Raw genomic sequence first — 13,346 nt, forward strand, 5'->3', positions numbered from 1 at the left:
AAAAATTCTAATGTTACCAGGCCATCCTCTCATCTCCCCGTGCTTTCTAAGAACATCCTGACTCCTCAAACCCTGCACCTGATCTATGCCAGCAGCCAAAGGTGCACCACCAGAACAGACCTAAGTAACCTACAAAATACCGAGCAAACCAATCTTCATGAAGAGCTAAAGTCCTTGACACAGCACTTCTAGAGAGAAGCCCTTTTGCAAGGGCTCAGACAGACACCACAGTGCCATCCTTACASAGTTTTCATTTATTGTTAAGAAAAACAGTTTATTGCTTTATGCTTAACCTTCTCCAGTGTAATTTCAAGTGTCCATCAATGGTATACACCTACTTGACATGAGAGACACCAACAGCCTCTCCTTTAAGGATGGAGAAAAATGTGTAAATAAATAGTCACTAAGAATTTAGCTTCAGAACAAAGAACAGAATTCTACCTTGAGGTTGAACATGCCCATTTGCCTGTAGTCAGACAATATTCCTTACCCTTGAGCTTCTACTCTCTATCAGAACGTGCAAAACCARGTCTGAGTCCAGGAAAAGAAAATTTCAAGTGGAATGAGAAACTCTCCCACTAATAAGCTATTTTCCCAGCATGCATGACTGGATTTTTTTTTTGGACTAGATTTAGTTTCATCTCTCCTCCCAACTAGCAGTACTCTGACTCATATGGTTACAGATCTGTGAGTCCAAGAAGGAAAAAGTATTACACCCAAAGTTTTTTGGGTGTTTTTTTAGTGGCTATCAAGGAAGTAGGTTTACCCTGCACATTATCAGTAAATCTCCTTTCACAGATGCCACTTCAAACCCAATTTTACATTAAGCACATAGGCTGAACACCATATGCTTCTAGATGATTGCCTGCCACCCCTTCACTAAGTCTTCTGGTTTCGCCACTCAAATGCAATGCCTGAAACAAAAATTTGAGTACTGGCTCGCACGGGTGGAGCACGCATGGCTTTGCTCTTGTCTAATAAATTCACTGCTCAAGGCATCATAATAAGTTTCACCCCAGCAGCTAGAACACAGCAAGACCTGTTTTCTTGATTAAATTATGCTAAGTTGTCAACTCCTGCCATGTCTTCTCAAAAAGATCCACCTTAAAGATGCCAAGAAAAACCTTACTCAGAATTTTTACTCACACTTGTACAGACAGACTCAAACCTGAAGTACAAAGAGATATTCRGGAATTCACCAGATCAGGAAGGGGATTAACTTCCTGCCTTAGAATAACATTTTCAGAAGCTGCCTCAGATAGGAGGTGTTGCAGACAGACTCCCACTCCTTCTATTTAAGTCTAGCAGGGTTCTGCCTTTGCTCTGAGCATCTGGAGAAGTCAGGGTCAAGGACTTGGCTCGGCAATCCCAGACAGGTATTGAATGACTTCYGAAAACAATCAGCACCCTTTAAAAATGGTAGTTCATCTTTGCTTTGCCTGGTTTTATTTAGGTTTCTTGACTGTGTGATAAGCACATCAAGTTTTGAAAACCAGTAGCAGCTGACAGTTTAGCTTTTGGGAACTTCTGACTCCTATCCCCACTGGTTCCAWACCCTCTTTACAGCCCTGTATTACAGCACACCATTTATTGAGCAAACACACAAAAAATTCCACGATGCTTGCTTATCTCAAAGTGCAGTAAGGACTAATCAAAATTCAGGATGTTCTAAGACTCCAAACCTGAGAATTATCATGTTAACAAGGAAGAGTCCACACAAGGAAATGCAGCATCCCTGACCCGTCAGCTATCAGGTGATGAATTCCAGCAATGACAAGGCAACCTGCCATTTTCACACACCAGTAGGTCCAAACACCAACTTGCACAATACTGAGCATTAGCTTCTCCACTGGAGATACAGCTGGTTTCCTTTCCCTGGGTAAATTCTGATATGGTCTGAGACATGCCATAAGGATCTCTTTTCCTAGAGAATTTAAGGCTAGTGGGCAATTACCAGAAGCAYGAGATCATCACTAAAGAGTTAAGCTGAAGAATACAGACAGAAAGATCTGCAGAGAACATGTAACTGCTGCAGGAAGTAGAAAAAATATTAGATTTGTATTTATTTGAGCCAACCCCTATAGGATTAAAACAAGTCAACAGAGAACAAACACAGGCAGACACGGCTGCTGCATCTACAAACACTGAGATTCAYGGGTTTTTCCCTCACAGCCATCCATGTTATATTACGTTTTAACTTAATTATGTATATCCTTCTAGCATTCCTCCTCCCACAAGTGTTTGCTCAGAGCTTTACAGATTTCTCTTAAGTAAAATTATTTTATCTTGAGGTCTGCTGTAACACATTACCAACTTCCCCCAATGATCCATATTTTTTTCCTTCCCAGTTAATCAAAGATGAAAATAGGTATTTTCTTCACTAGAGACCAAAGACTGGCTGACATTTGAAGGACTTATCTGACCACGATTTATTTCTCTAAGCAACAGAATCCCACTTCTGGCTCTTGCACCATCCACTGCAACCCTAAATAAGTCAGTTCACAAGCAGTGCCTGTGCCTTTAAGCTGCAAATACACAACAGGATTTGACTGGCTCACAGATGTATTTATCATACAACAATTAAGGGTCTATGATTTAAAATTAATCATCTCTCTGCCAGCACGCATATCAAAGAAGAACCCTCAAAAAATTCAGACGAACCACACTTAAGAACCTTTTATGTGGCAAAYGTATCTTCTTAAAATTTAAATCTGCTGCTGAAGTACTGCAATGAATGCTCAGCATTGCCCAGTAGAACAGACATCCCCAATCTATACATAACATAGCTATGACTCTTACAAGACTTAAACACTCAGTTCTCAACACTCAAGCTCACAAAGCCCATACTGCAGCAGCAGCCAAACACTTTAAGTACAAAGATCATCAACAAAACAGTTTTCCTGCAGTAACAGGCCAAGCATCTGGATCTCTCTATGCATCCCTTTAGGGTACTTCACTTCTAGATGCTAAATACTGCTGTTGGCCTCTGAACATATTTTGCTGGGGAAGCTTTCCACAATAAATCGAAGTGTGTGTTATCAAGGAAGCATTCCCTCATCATATCTCAAGGGTATAAGTATTTATCTCAAAATGGCTGGGCAAGGTTGAGATATGCAGATATTAAGTTGCTCCTCAAAGTTATACCTGAAGCCAAACTGAACCCTGTGGCTTCAGGATCTAGCTCTGCATCACCAGTATGGGACATAGAAAGATAAAGACACAGTTGCTACCAGGCCTATACCTGATTTTGTCAAGGTAATTACTGCAGCTATGCCTAATGAGTATTTAACCTTTCCACTGCCATAGGCATTGCTGTGCTGCATTTTCACTGCTCTTTTACCCACGTGTGCAATTTCAGTGCATAAGGAGATGCAAAGTTAGCCCAACATGGTTGAGGTTACCCCACACCTGCCTCCTGATTCCTTCCAGGGAACACACAAACATCAGGGAATTCGGCATATACCATCASAGCCTGGAGACAGACTGCTAAGTACCCCTGTTTTGGGTGCACAGCTACCAAGAGAAGATGCTTATGGGGTACCAGACTCCAGTTCACATCTAGGATCAAGTAAACACTGATTCACTTCCCACAACTTTGGCACTGCTTAGGTCCCTTGATCATAAACAAGATGGTTTCATCTCCATTCAAGTCCTTCCACCCACTGTTCCCAGCCCTTAGTCACTGCCTCCTCAGCAGCCCCCTGAAACCATCTGTTCTGGAGAAGTCAGAGGTGCCTTGTTTTCCCCACGAAGAGAAATGCAGCTGTCCCAGCAGGGCTGAGCAGCACCCTGCCTCAGATCAGACACCACCACAAGGCACAGACATTYGGGGAGCCAGATGAACACAGCCCAGTGCTTTCAGTTTTCCTGTTTGTAAAGCACAGATAACAGCAATACTCCCACAAATCCAAAGATTTGTGTAGCAGTGCTCTGAGATCATAAGGTTTAAAGAAAACGTATTTGTTATTTTCACATGGCAAAATAAGARTGGCATGAACATGGATGATTATACAAACAGCTTTGTGGGCTGTCTCGTACAACCTCCTCAGTCATTTGGACTCTCAAGTCAAATTARCACCTACCACATGCTTTGTTCTTTTTATGAGACCAATTCTGCTGGTAAAGGTGCCTGCTCCAAGACGTCTTTATTTAGAAAAGGAGGCAGCAGGGAAGTAACAACACCTTAAGAACAGACTAAATAATCCCTGAGGTCCCTTCCAACCTGAGTTATCCTACAAACCTATAACCACACCAACAGGAAATGCCTGGAGCTGACACAATTAACCTTCCTTCCAGTTCTGGGGCCCAGGATAAACCAGTCTATGGAGAGATGTGTCACCTGTCTGGCTTCTATATGGCTTCTCTTGTTCCTTCAGTGATTTTATCACCAGCAGCCGGTATCAGAGTCACCATGCTGAGACTCCAGCAGCAAAAGCACACATAGCAGCCACACTGACATCTGGTATTATAAACACAAGCTCTGCACTGTTGGATAATCTGTTAACAGCAGAGTAAGTGTCACTGAAAGAGCAATTAGCAGAAACCAGTAAGCCATCACATTCAGGAAGAAAAAGATTTGTTTGGTAAATCTTATAACTAAACAGTGATTGCAGGCAGTATCATTTCTCCCTGCTTGGAGGTTTCCAGCACATGTGGGACTTCACGCTACTGCAGCAACCTTGGACTGAAACCCTGCATGGCCACAGCACAGGTCTGGCAGGGGGCAATTGTGCTGTCCTGTTAGGGAAATATGAGTGGGTGACAATTTGAAAGCAGGCCTGCAGGTCCTGAGCAGGGACACCAGCCCTAGCAGGGCTTCCRGCCCCTCTGCTGAAGTGTCTGCATCACACGTATCAGCCAGTACCAATCATATCAGCATTTGTTCTTGCACAGATTTCTATCCACTCAGAGAGAAACTCATCAGCACTCACATYCACTGTGCAGCGAGCAGCTGCTGAGCAATAGCTGCACCACCATCCTGGTATCAAGCTGGAGCAGTGACATATGTCATGTCCACACTACAGCAATAATTGTATTTSTACACAGTAGGTCTACACACAATTTCCTCTTATGCCTATTGAGACAAGAAGAAAGCCCCTATCACAATTACTCTGAGAAGCCATGCTTATTCTGGGTACTATTTCCATAGCTCCTTATGATGGTTTCCAATACCCACACAAAAAGAAAAGAGACTATACATTACAGCAGGGCCCCAACACTACTTTAACAGGATTGGGGTTTGCAGCATATACACATACATTCTGTGGTAAGAGGTCTCAAGTTACCAGTCTCTAAACTAGCCAGCACTCAAGGGTATCAAATGGAGAAAGACCTCTTCACACTGACATTTTCCATTTCCCCTCCAATTATTTCCTCTAAATGCTCTCCTCCAGACAGCTTTCAGCTCTTGCTCAGGGGACCCTTCATTATTTCATCTTCTAAAAGCCACAGCACTATAACTTGCTGCTAGAGAGACAGCTGATGGGACACAGTGAGGTCACAAGTCCTCCTGTGACAGGAGTCATCAGAAAGAGATAAAAAMCAATTTATTTCATATATTTTCCACCAAGCAGATAAAATCCCCAGTTCTAAATTGGTGCCAGTGGAGATGCACCAAGAATTAGTAAATCCCCTTGTGTGATTCATCTAAAGGAGAGGGGCAGTGTACCCCAAGACACCAACTGTCCTTCAACAAACCCTCCTCTGGCTGAGCAGCCCTACGTTATCTACGACAGCACTGCAGCACTGCCTGCACAGATCCTCTAAAAAGGATTTATGAGGTTTGAGTGCCAGTACTTAGAAAGCAGGAAAACAGCAGAGCCAACAGGTGAACCCATTTTGCTCATAGATTTCAGGAGATCCATTTTTGCTTCTTAGAAAGCTACAGTCCAACAAGTTTTTCCTTTGGGTGGCAGGAATTGTTCTTTTTTTCTGTAACTGTAGATAAACAAGTGGATCCTGGACTATGACCTGAGGCTCAGTAAATGTGTTTCTGCAATGTCCTTTCCTTGGCATGATCCCAGCATCTCTGGGGGATACACTGCATGGACCTTTGGAAATTAGCTAGAAAAGAACCCAAACTCTGTTAATTTTTTTTTTCCAAATTCTTTGAATCTATGGTAAAGAAGAAAAAAATTTATTTTGATCATGCTTTCTTTGTACCAAATACAATATCTGTGCCTTCCCCCTAGTACACACAGCACCTCCTGCACTCACTGATCAATGATACCCTTGCACAGGTCCAGAATTTGGGACTACTTGCAGTAAACATGCAGTTAATCCACACCATAGACCCTTCTGACAGTAGAAAAGCTTTATAAGCCACCCAACAGCAAAGAGCTTAAAAGAATAAGTGGGGGTGGGGGAACGAGATCCAATAGATGTTGTCACAAATGCAGTTTGCTGAAAGAGAAAAACCCACGCAAGCATCTGACCAGGTATCAGCAGTCTCTGCTTCTAAGGCAAGTCACCAGGAACCTGCATGTTCCTCATAGCATAAAAAAAACACCTTGATAACTAAAACCCCTACATAACTTAATACAGTTAATTAACAAGGAACAAGCTAAGGAACACCCCTCCTCCCCAGGTGTTGTGTGTCTGCGCTGGAGCAGATACCCAGGCAGCGCGGTCTGCAATTTACTCAAGTTGCAGATGATGAATGCGAAGGTCACATGAAGGGAAAGCATCAGTATATTGCCTGTCACAAAATGGTAGCACCCGGGGATTTGAGCATATAGGAGAACTATAACCCCGTCCTTCCTATAGCSTCCCCGCAGCTCCTGACATGGCATCCGCTATGGAGGACAGCGAGCCTGGGCTGGGGGAKGGGGACGGAGCAGATTAAACTTAAACACCCTCCGCATCACCCCCCCTGCCGCAGCGACAACATCCATCTCTTGAGCCCCGCGGCCCCGCAGCAAGCAGGGGATGCATGGGGCCGGTCCCCGCGGTCACTTCAGCCCCCTCCGTTATGTAAGAGCCAGGACAAGCGGGGGGGCTCCTACCGGCCGCCAAGGTGCGGCAGTGGCGGGGACCCCGCTGCGGAATCCCCCCAGGCGGGGAGCCCTTCCTTCCTCACTGCCTCTCTCCCGCGCCTCCCCGTGCCCCTGCACCGCAGCGCCCGGGCGTCCTGCAGCGCTGCCCGCGCATTGCACACGCACCGAGCCGAGCGGCTGCGAGCGGAGCGCAGTCCCCGCACCGCGCTGTTCCCGCACCGCGCTCCGAGAGCCCGCACCGCGCTGCCCGTACGGCGGCTCTGCCCGCGCTGCGCCCGCACCGCGCTGCCCGCGGCACCGCGCTGGCCATGCGGCAGCTCCGTCCGCGCCCCCCGGGGACACCCCCCGCTCACCTCCCGACGAAATTCTCCAGCACGGAGCTCTTGCCGGCGCTCTGCCCCCCCACCACAGCGATCTGCGGCAGGTCGAGGTTGGCGTTCTGCCCGATGGCGGCGAACGCGTCCTGCAGCCGGTTGACCAGCGGGATGAGATCCTCCATCCCGCGGTTCCCCATGGTTGCGACGCGGTTCCTCGCACAGGCGAGCTCGGACTACCCTTTCCCGCAGCCCTCGCCGGCTCTGGGGCCGGTGGGCAGCGGCTCCAGCCCGCACCCCTCGCCCCGCTCGACGCCGCCCGGGCTCCGCTCGCCTCAGCCCGCCCGCCGCGCCTGTGGAGACACCCGCGCTGCCGCTAGGGGGCGTTAAAGGTGCCGGCGCCGCGCTGCATGCTGGGAAATGTAGTCCAGCGGCTGCGAGGGGCTGAGGGGGTCGGTATGACGCCGGTGTCTGTGCCCACAGACCTGGGAACGGAGCTCGCTCCCCAAAACCAGAACACCCCAGGCTACCCCGGGAGCTGCGGCTGTGTGCGGTGGGTTGACACACCTGTGYGGCCCAGCCGGTGTGGGTGTAGAGGCTGGTGAGCCCGCCCCTCAGTCACGGTGCACCTGTCTGTGAGCCCGTACCACCAGCACGGTGCCACGGTTCTGTGGCGTTCGCTGCCTCCGGCTGTGCGGCGTTGCCAGAGAACAGGTAAAATTTGATCGAAGGACCCACATGGCTCGGTTACTACACCTGCACGATTTGATCTTCGTGCTCACACTATTCAGTCAATGCACCATGGTCACAGTACCTGGGAATTGGTACACACCTGTTTATGGGGGGTTTTGTGTGAAGACAGCACTTGTGAAATTATCAGAATACAAGAAACACTCGATATATGAGGAGTCTGCAAAAACACTACCTCTCTCTGAGCAATCTGGTCTAGCAGGAGTTACCTCTGCCTGTGGCAGAGGGCAGAATGAGATGTTTTTAAGGTCCCTTCCAATCCAACCCATTCTATGATTCTGGTGCTTTATTCAAACACAAAGAAAAAAATGCATCCATTTCTGTTTATAGCTGTAAAACAGTAGATGTTGTTGCCAGGCTTGTTTTAGAGAAACACAAACAGGTGCTTAGTTTTATACACCCAGATTTTGTTTTTAAAATCACTTGTCTGCAGTAAAGAGGGAACAGCTTGATTTTCAGTTTTTAAAAGGGATGGGTTTTTAATAAGAATATAACATGAGGCCATATTTGATTTCAAAGTATAGCAATGAAAACAAGTGTTCAAAAAAGCATCTGATGGCTAGCAATGACTCAGAAGGATGGAGAATGTTGCATTTCAAACACCTCTCAGTTCGTGCTACCCAAGACTCCTATTCACAGCTCAGAGAGAGATGGGGGTGGTGGGGGAAACGAATAACAAAAAACTGCAACAGATTTTGAGCTGTCTGTTTTGTTTTAAATGGCAGCTTTTTAGTTACAATAATTATAATGAATATTTCACAGATGTCCTTTAAATTTAATCGTTCCAAAAATACCTACCTGGACATACAGAGAAACTGGAACCATTCTGTGAATTTGCCTCATGCTCTAACACATCACCAATGTGCAGGTAAGAACATTGAAGGAAGGGAAGGGAGCTGCTCCATCTGCATGGGTAACACCATTGTAGGGCATATGTGGGCAGTTTTGGGGGCTGTCAAAGCTATTTTTTCCTCTCAGCAAATTACCCAGTAAATCTCAAAAAGTAAGCTTAAGAAACTCAATATAAGACTGTGGACAAAAGCCTTTGAGCATCCATGCAGCCATTCTGATAATTTATGTTGAAGGAATCTGGAAAAAAAACCCACTGTAGATAGCTGCTCCTTTTAAGAGGTCACCACAAAAAGGACAGCAMAGAGTATCAAAGGCTCAAATAATGATGTCACCTTCCTCCCTGGATCAGAGCTGAAGCTCAGGGAACATTAGACCATGAGAATCTTTGAAGCTTTATTTGAGGAAACTTAAGAAGAAAACCATCCTTTTCCCAGAGCCTGCTGTAAGCTGAACTTCACCATCTGCAATAAWGATTGCCCAGTCACAGCGCTGCAATCACCTCACACAATTTACCAGCTGCACTCAAAATTCCCAGTGGCTATGACCAGCTTCACCTGGGCTTCTCCCCACATCTGTGGGACCGGGAGCTTTATTTAAACTTAGTTCAGGGCCACCAGTTCCTGCTGAATTATGGAGAAGTGCTTGTGTTTGGTTCAGTTGCAGCCTATGGAGTCTTTGGATCTGAGTTTCATTCATAGGTTGACTCCCTAGCTTTGTCCCCATGTACTCTGAGTAGGTATTTTGTTCTSAGTGAGTCAGCTCTAGAAATAATCCTTCAGGTTTCTATTCTTTCGGAAAAGCTAAAATGCAACTAATCCATTTGCTTTGAGAAATGTTTGTGAAAGATTATTGAAARTACAGTATGTCAAYARCTGATGTTGAAKACTGAGGGGAAAAATGAGGGTAAYGTTGCCAGTTAAGAAGCTGGTACAGTACAAAGGCTCATGCATTACTTCTTTGCAGGTATTCTTTCCTATGTTATCTAGTTTATTTTTCTGTGGAATTCCTAGTTACTTCTTGGGAAATGTGGTCCTTTGGGGGATATATGGGGGATTTGGCCTAACTGAGGTCTTAAAGGAGAAAATTGAACAGAAGGGATAAGGGGAGCTAATGGGGTGCTCTTCAGGTACATAAGAAAGGAATAAATGGAATGGTGGAAGTAGCAAAATGTGGAGAAATATTGGCAAACTTTACTTGGATAGATAACAGTGTAAAGCTGAAAAATGCACAGAATGTGCTCCAGCTTCTGTCCTGCAGAGATCTTTGTAAGCAAATGAGCTCCAGYGTCTGCCTGCAGCGTCACCCTAAACAACTCATTAACAGTGTGAAGTCTGAACGTTCTGCAGCAACTGCAACCGCTCAGCCCAGAGAGATGAATTCAAGCATCCCAGAGAGTGAGGCTTGGATTTTCTGAAGCTTTACAAACCTGCACCTCCCGTTGATGAAAAAGCGAACTGCAGGCACTCAGAAACGCTCWTATAGCCTTCCATTTTCTCTCCTGCCACAAACTGAGTTGCAAGGATATTCTCAGGAAACGTACCTTTTGATCCTGTAATACCTCCTACCTGTGACTTAGGAAGCAGCATGTAGCAGATGGGGCAGGAAAAACAACTATGTGATCATCTTTCATGGGAAATGCTGGAAAACTGCACTATCAGTGAAATCTTTAAAAAGGAATCTTATTAACTGGAATAAATAGGAAAAATCAATTTCTTTCAACGTTGGTAGAAAAACTGAACACGTGAGCAAAGAAAAACAAGGGGGATGAAAGATTCCCCCTCCCACCCCCCAAGTTGCTATAAATATTTCTGAATGTACTTTAACATGAATCCCTAAAAATGCATGTGGCCAAGCATATGTGTGTTTCTATGTATGGCTATCAACATAGCGACAGTTGTGTATGCTGATTTTGTCACCTCATGCAAATAGAACTCCCAGTTTAGTTAGCATAATTAGAAATAGACATTTGAGAGCTGGATTCTGTACTTCGTTCYTTTCCCTTGCAAAAATAACACATCTAGCCCTCAGAGGAAAAAAGAGGCAAAAATGTGGAGTGCGATTAGCTTATGAGTCTCTAAGTTATTTGCAAACTCTGCTGACTCCAGGTAGTGTGAATGTTTAGAACATTACACTGTGGGTCTTGAAGTGGAGAATTCTGGCCCTTTGGGTTCCTAAAAATGCTTATAAACACAGGTGAGAATTTAAATGGAATGTTTAAAAGCAGAGATTAAAAGTTCCAAAAAGAAACAGGCCTAGGATTGTCATTGTCCATACCAATATAGACTACATGATACAGCTGACCAATAGTTAAAAATATTAATTAAAATTAGCCTCTTAAATTTCCATAACTATGTAAAGTTGCCTATAGAGATAGAAAACACTTAAGTATCTATTTTATAGCTGCTTAAGTGCTATTAGAGTAGCAATGATACCATAGTAACACCATCTCTTGTGGTATCAGCTGCTCAGAGAAAAAAAAAATAATTTCTAATGTTTCTATTAATTGCAAAAGGTGTTTGAAAGAAAAGCAGCCTTCAGTTTTAAGTTTGTCAAATATAAATATTTCCTTCGTAGAAAAACATAGTGAAATGCTTCTTCATCTTCTGTACTTAAAATGAACTGGTGTGCAASTTCCTCAAAAAARGTGAAAGAAATAAATCTARTTTATTAGAGACTGGGACAGCATTRTCGTTAGTGTGACTCCACAGAAGCCAGAGTATGCATAAGAAAAGAAATAAGCTGAATGTTACARTCCCTTAAGAATAGGATCTGCACATGGATGTGAATTTAAATTAATATTTCAAGAACAACAAAGCTGAGTTCTCTATACTTTCTGCATACAGTGAGATGTCACAAAATAGCTCCTGGCATATATTTACCTTGTGAGACAGAAAATCACTGATAGGAGCTGATTCTCTTTGKGGTAAAATGTATATAAAAACTGTATCTTTATGTCCTGAAGGCCTGTCCTGCCCATCAAAAAATATCATGAGCAGGTTTCTAGAACAATATTACAAAGAAAGGGTGCAAACATCCATTAATGCACATATGTGTGAATCCAGTCTTCCTCCAGATAAAAGACATAGAAAACAGTGTAATTCCAGTAATTATTATCACTTGTTAAGAGCACATCTGGTGAAACCTGATCCATTCKTTCAACAGATAGGCCCCCAAACCAGGAGAAAAAAAAGTACTTTAAAGCTCCATATGCTTTTCCTCCAAGAAGTTTGTGAGGCWTGAATACATTATGGTGAGAACTAGTTATATCCTGGTGAAATGGATGAGTAATAACACCATCCTTGCAGATTGCAGAGGAAATTGTGGGCACCGCAGTATGTTGGTGCTGTCATAGGCACTGAGAAACACTTGGGTTTTCAAAAGCGRCGTGGCCTTCACCAAGGGTTGCATACCAAGTCTTTTTCAAAGCCAAAATTAAAACRTAAAACTGCATAGTGCAGTCATATGCTGGAAATTAGAGCTCTCTGGTTATCTGCATGCCTGATCCGGTCCCTGGAACAAATTCATATAGCCCAGCAAAAATTTGGCTATATAATACAATCCAGCTCCTGAATAGAAAGCATTCATATGGTCTGTCCTCTTATCTGCCAACAAATTTCATAACCTTGATATAATCATACAGAGGTGTAGTGAAGATTGCCTTATAGTTATGATCCAACAACTCCACTGGCTATAGTGTCTGTATTGCAGGGTATTTTTGGGGTCATTTTCCTACTTCTAAATCTTTTTCTGTTTCATTCACTCCAATTGCCAATGAGATACTCCCAAACCTASGGGATACATGGGTTGTTTTTGAGTGACAATGCTGTTATGCATTGTGGCTCTTTTTAAGGTTGTGTGTATTCTCCCATTGTGACCTGTATTTGCCACTGCACTCTGAGAAGCRAGTTGCTTAATTATTGAAAGAGTGGTGTTCCTTGCAGGAAAAAACAACTGTCAGTGGATGGGAGGTCAAGGTCTGTGTACCAATGATTGCTGGGCACTGACAGCCCCCTTTGGCTGTCAGTGTTACAGTTTTGTTGCCTGTAGTGAAAGAAAGGATCCTAACCCAATTTTCTGCAGTTCCCTTACATCAGTATGACTTTCAAACTAAATGGTGTGATTACCTGAATCTGGAGCTTTCTCTTCTGGATTCAGTTAAACCCTCTCTGGTAGGGGTGATGTTCACATTTGGACAAAAAGGTGTGTCTGAAATCAGCCTTTGGGTTGTAGGTTGATGCAGCAGCGTATCTTTACTTCCTATAGCCCTAGTCCTCCTGTCTTGTATTGTGCAAGCATAGGACGAAATCCATGTCCAGATTTGTGTTCAACGCAGAAGATCTATGGACTATTTATAAACTCAAAAAGTTTATTTAATGATATGTATGTAGGACCTCAGAGAGGAAAGCCCTTTCTATGAGGGGAACCTCAGGACTGT

At 44.2% G+C, this 13,346-nt stretch overlaps 1 protein-coding gene across 14 annotated transcripts in view; it reads right to left on the minus strand.

The window, feature by feature from the left end:
- The window catches only part of DNM1 (dynamin 1), a 64,619-nt gene extending 56,966 nt beyond the window's left edge, over nucleotides 1-7,653 (minus strand). For all 14 annotated transcript variants that reach the window (XM_057374676.1, XM_057374675.1, XM_057374677.1 and 11 more), the window contains exon 1: nucleotides 7,349-7,653. In XM_057374676.1, the coding sequence (XP_057230659.1) occupies nucleotides 7,349-7,509 (161 nt within the window). In that variant the 5' untranslated portion in view covers nucleotides 7,510-7,653. The remainder of the gene's footprint in view (nucleotides 1-7,348) is intronic.
- Between the last annotated feature and the right edge of the window lie 5,693 nt (nucleotides 7,654-13,346).

Source organism: Malurus melanocephalus, unplaced genomic scaffold (genome assembly GCF_030028575.1).
Source record: "Malurus melanocephalus ecotype Western Australia unplaced genomic scaffold, MMel_1.1 scaffold_230, whole genome shotgun sequence".
Taxonomy (NCBI): Eukaryota; Metazoa; Chordata; class Aves; order Passeriformes; family Maluridae; genus Malurus; species Malurus melanocephalus.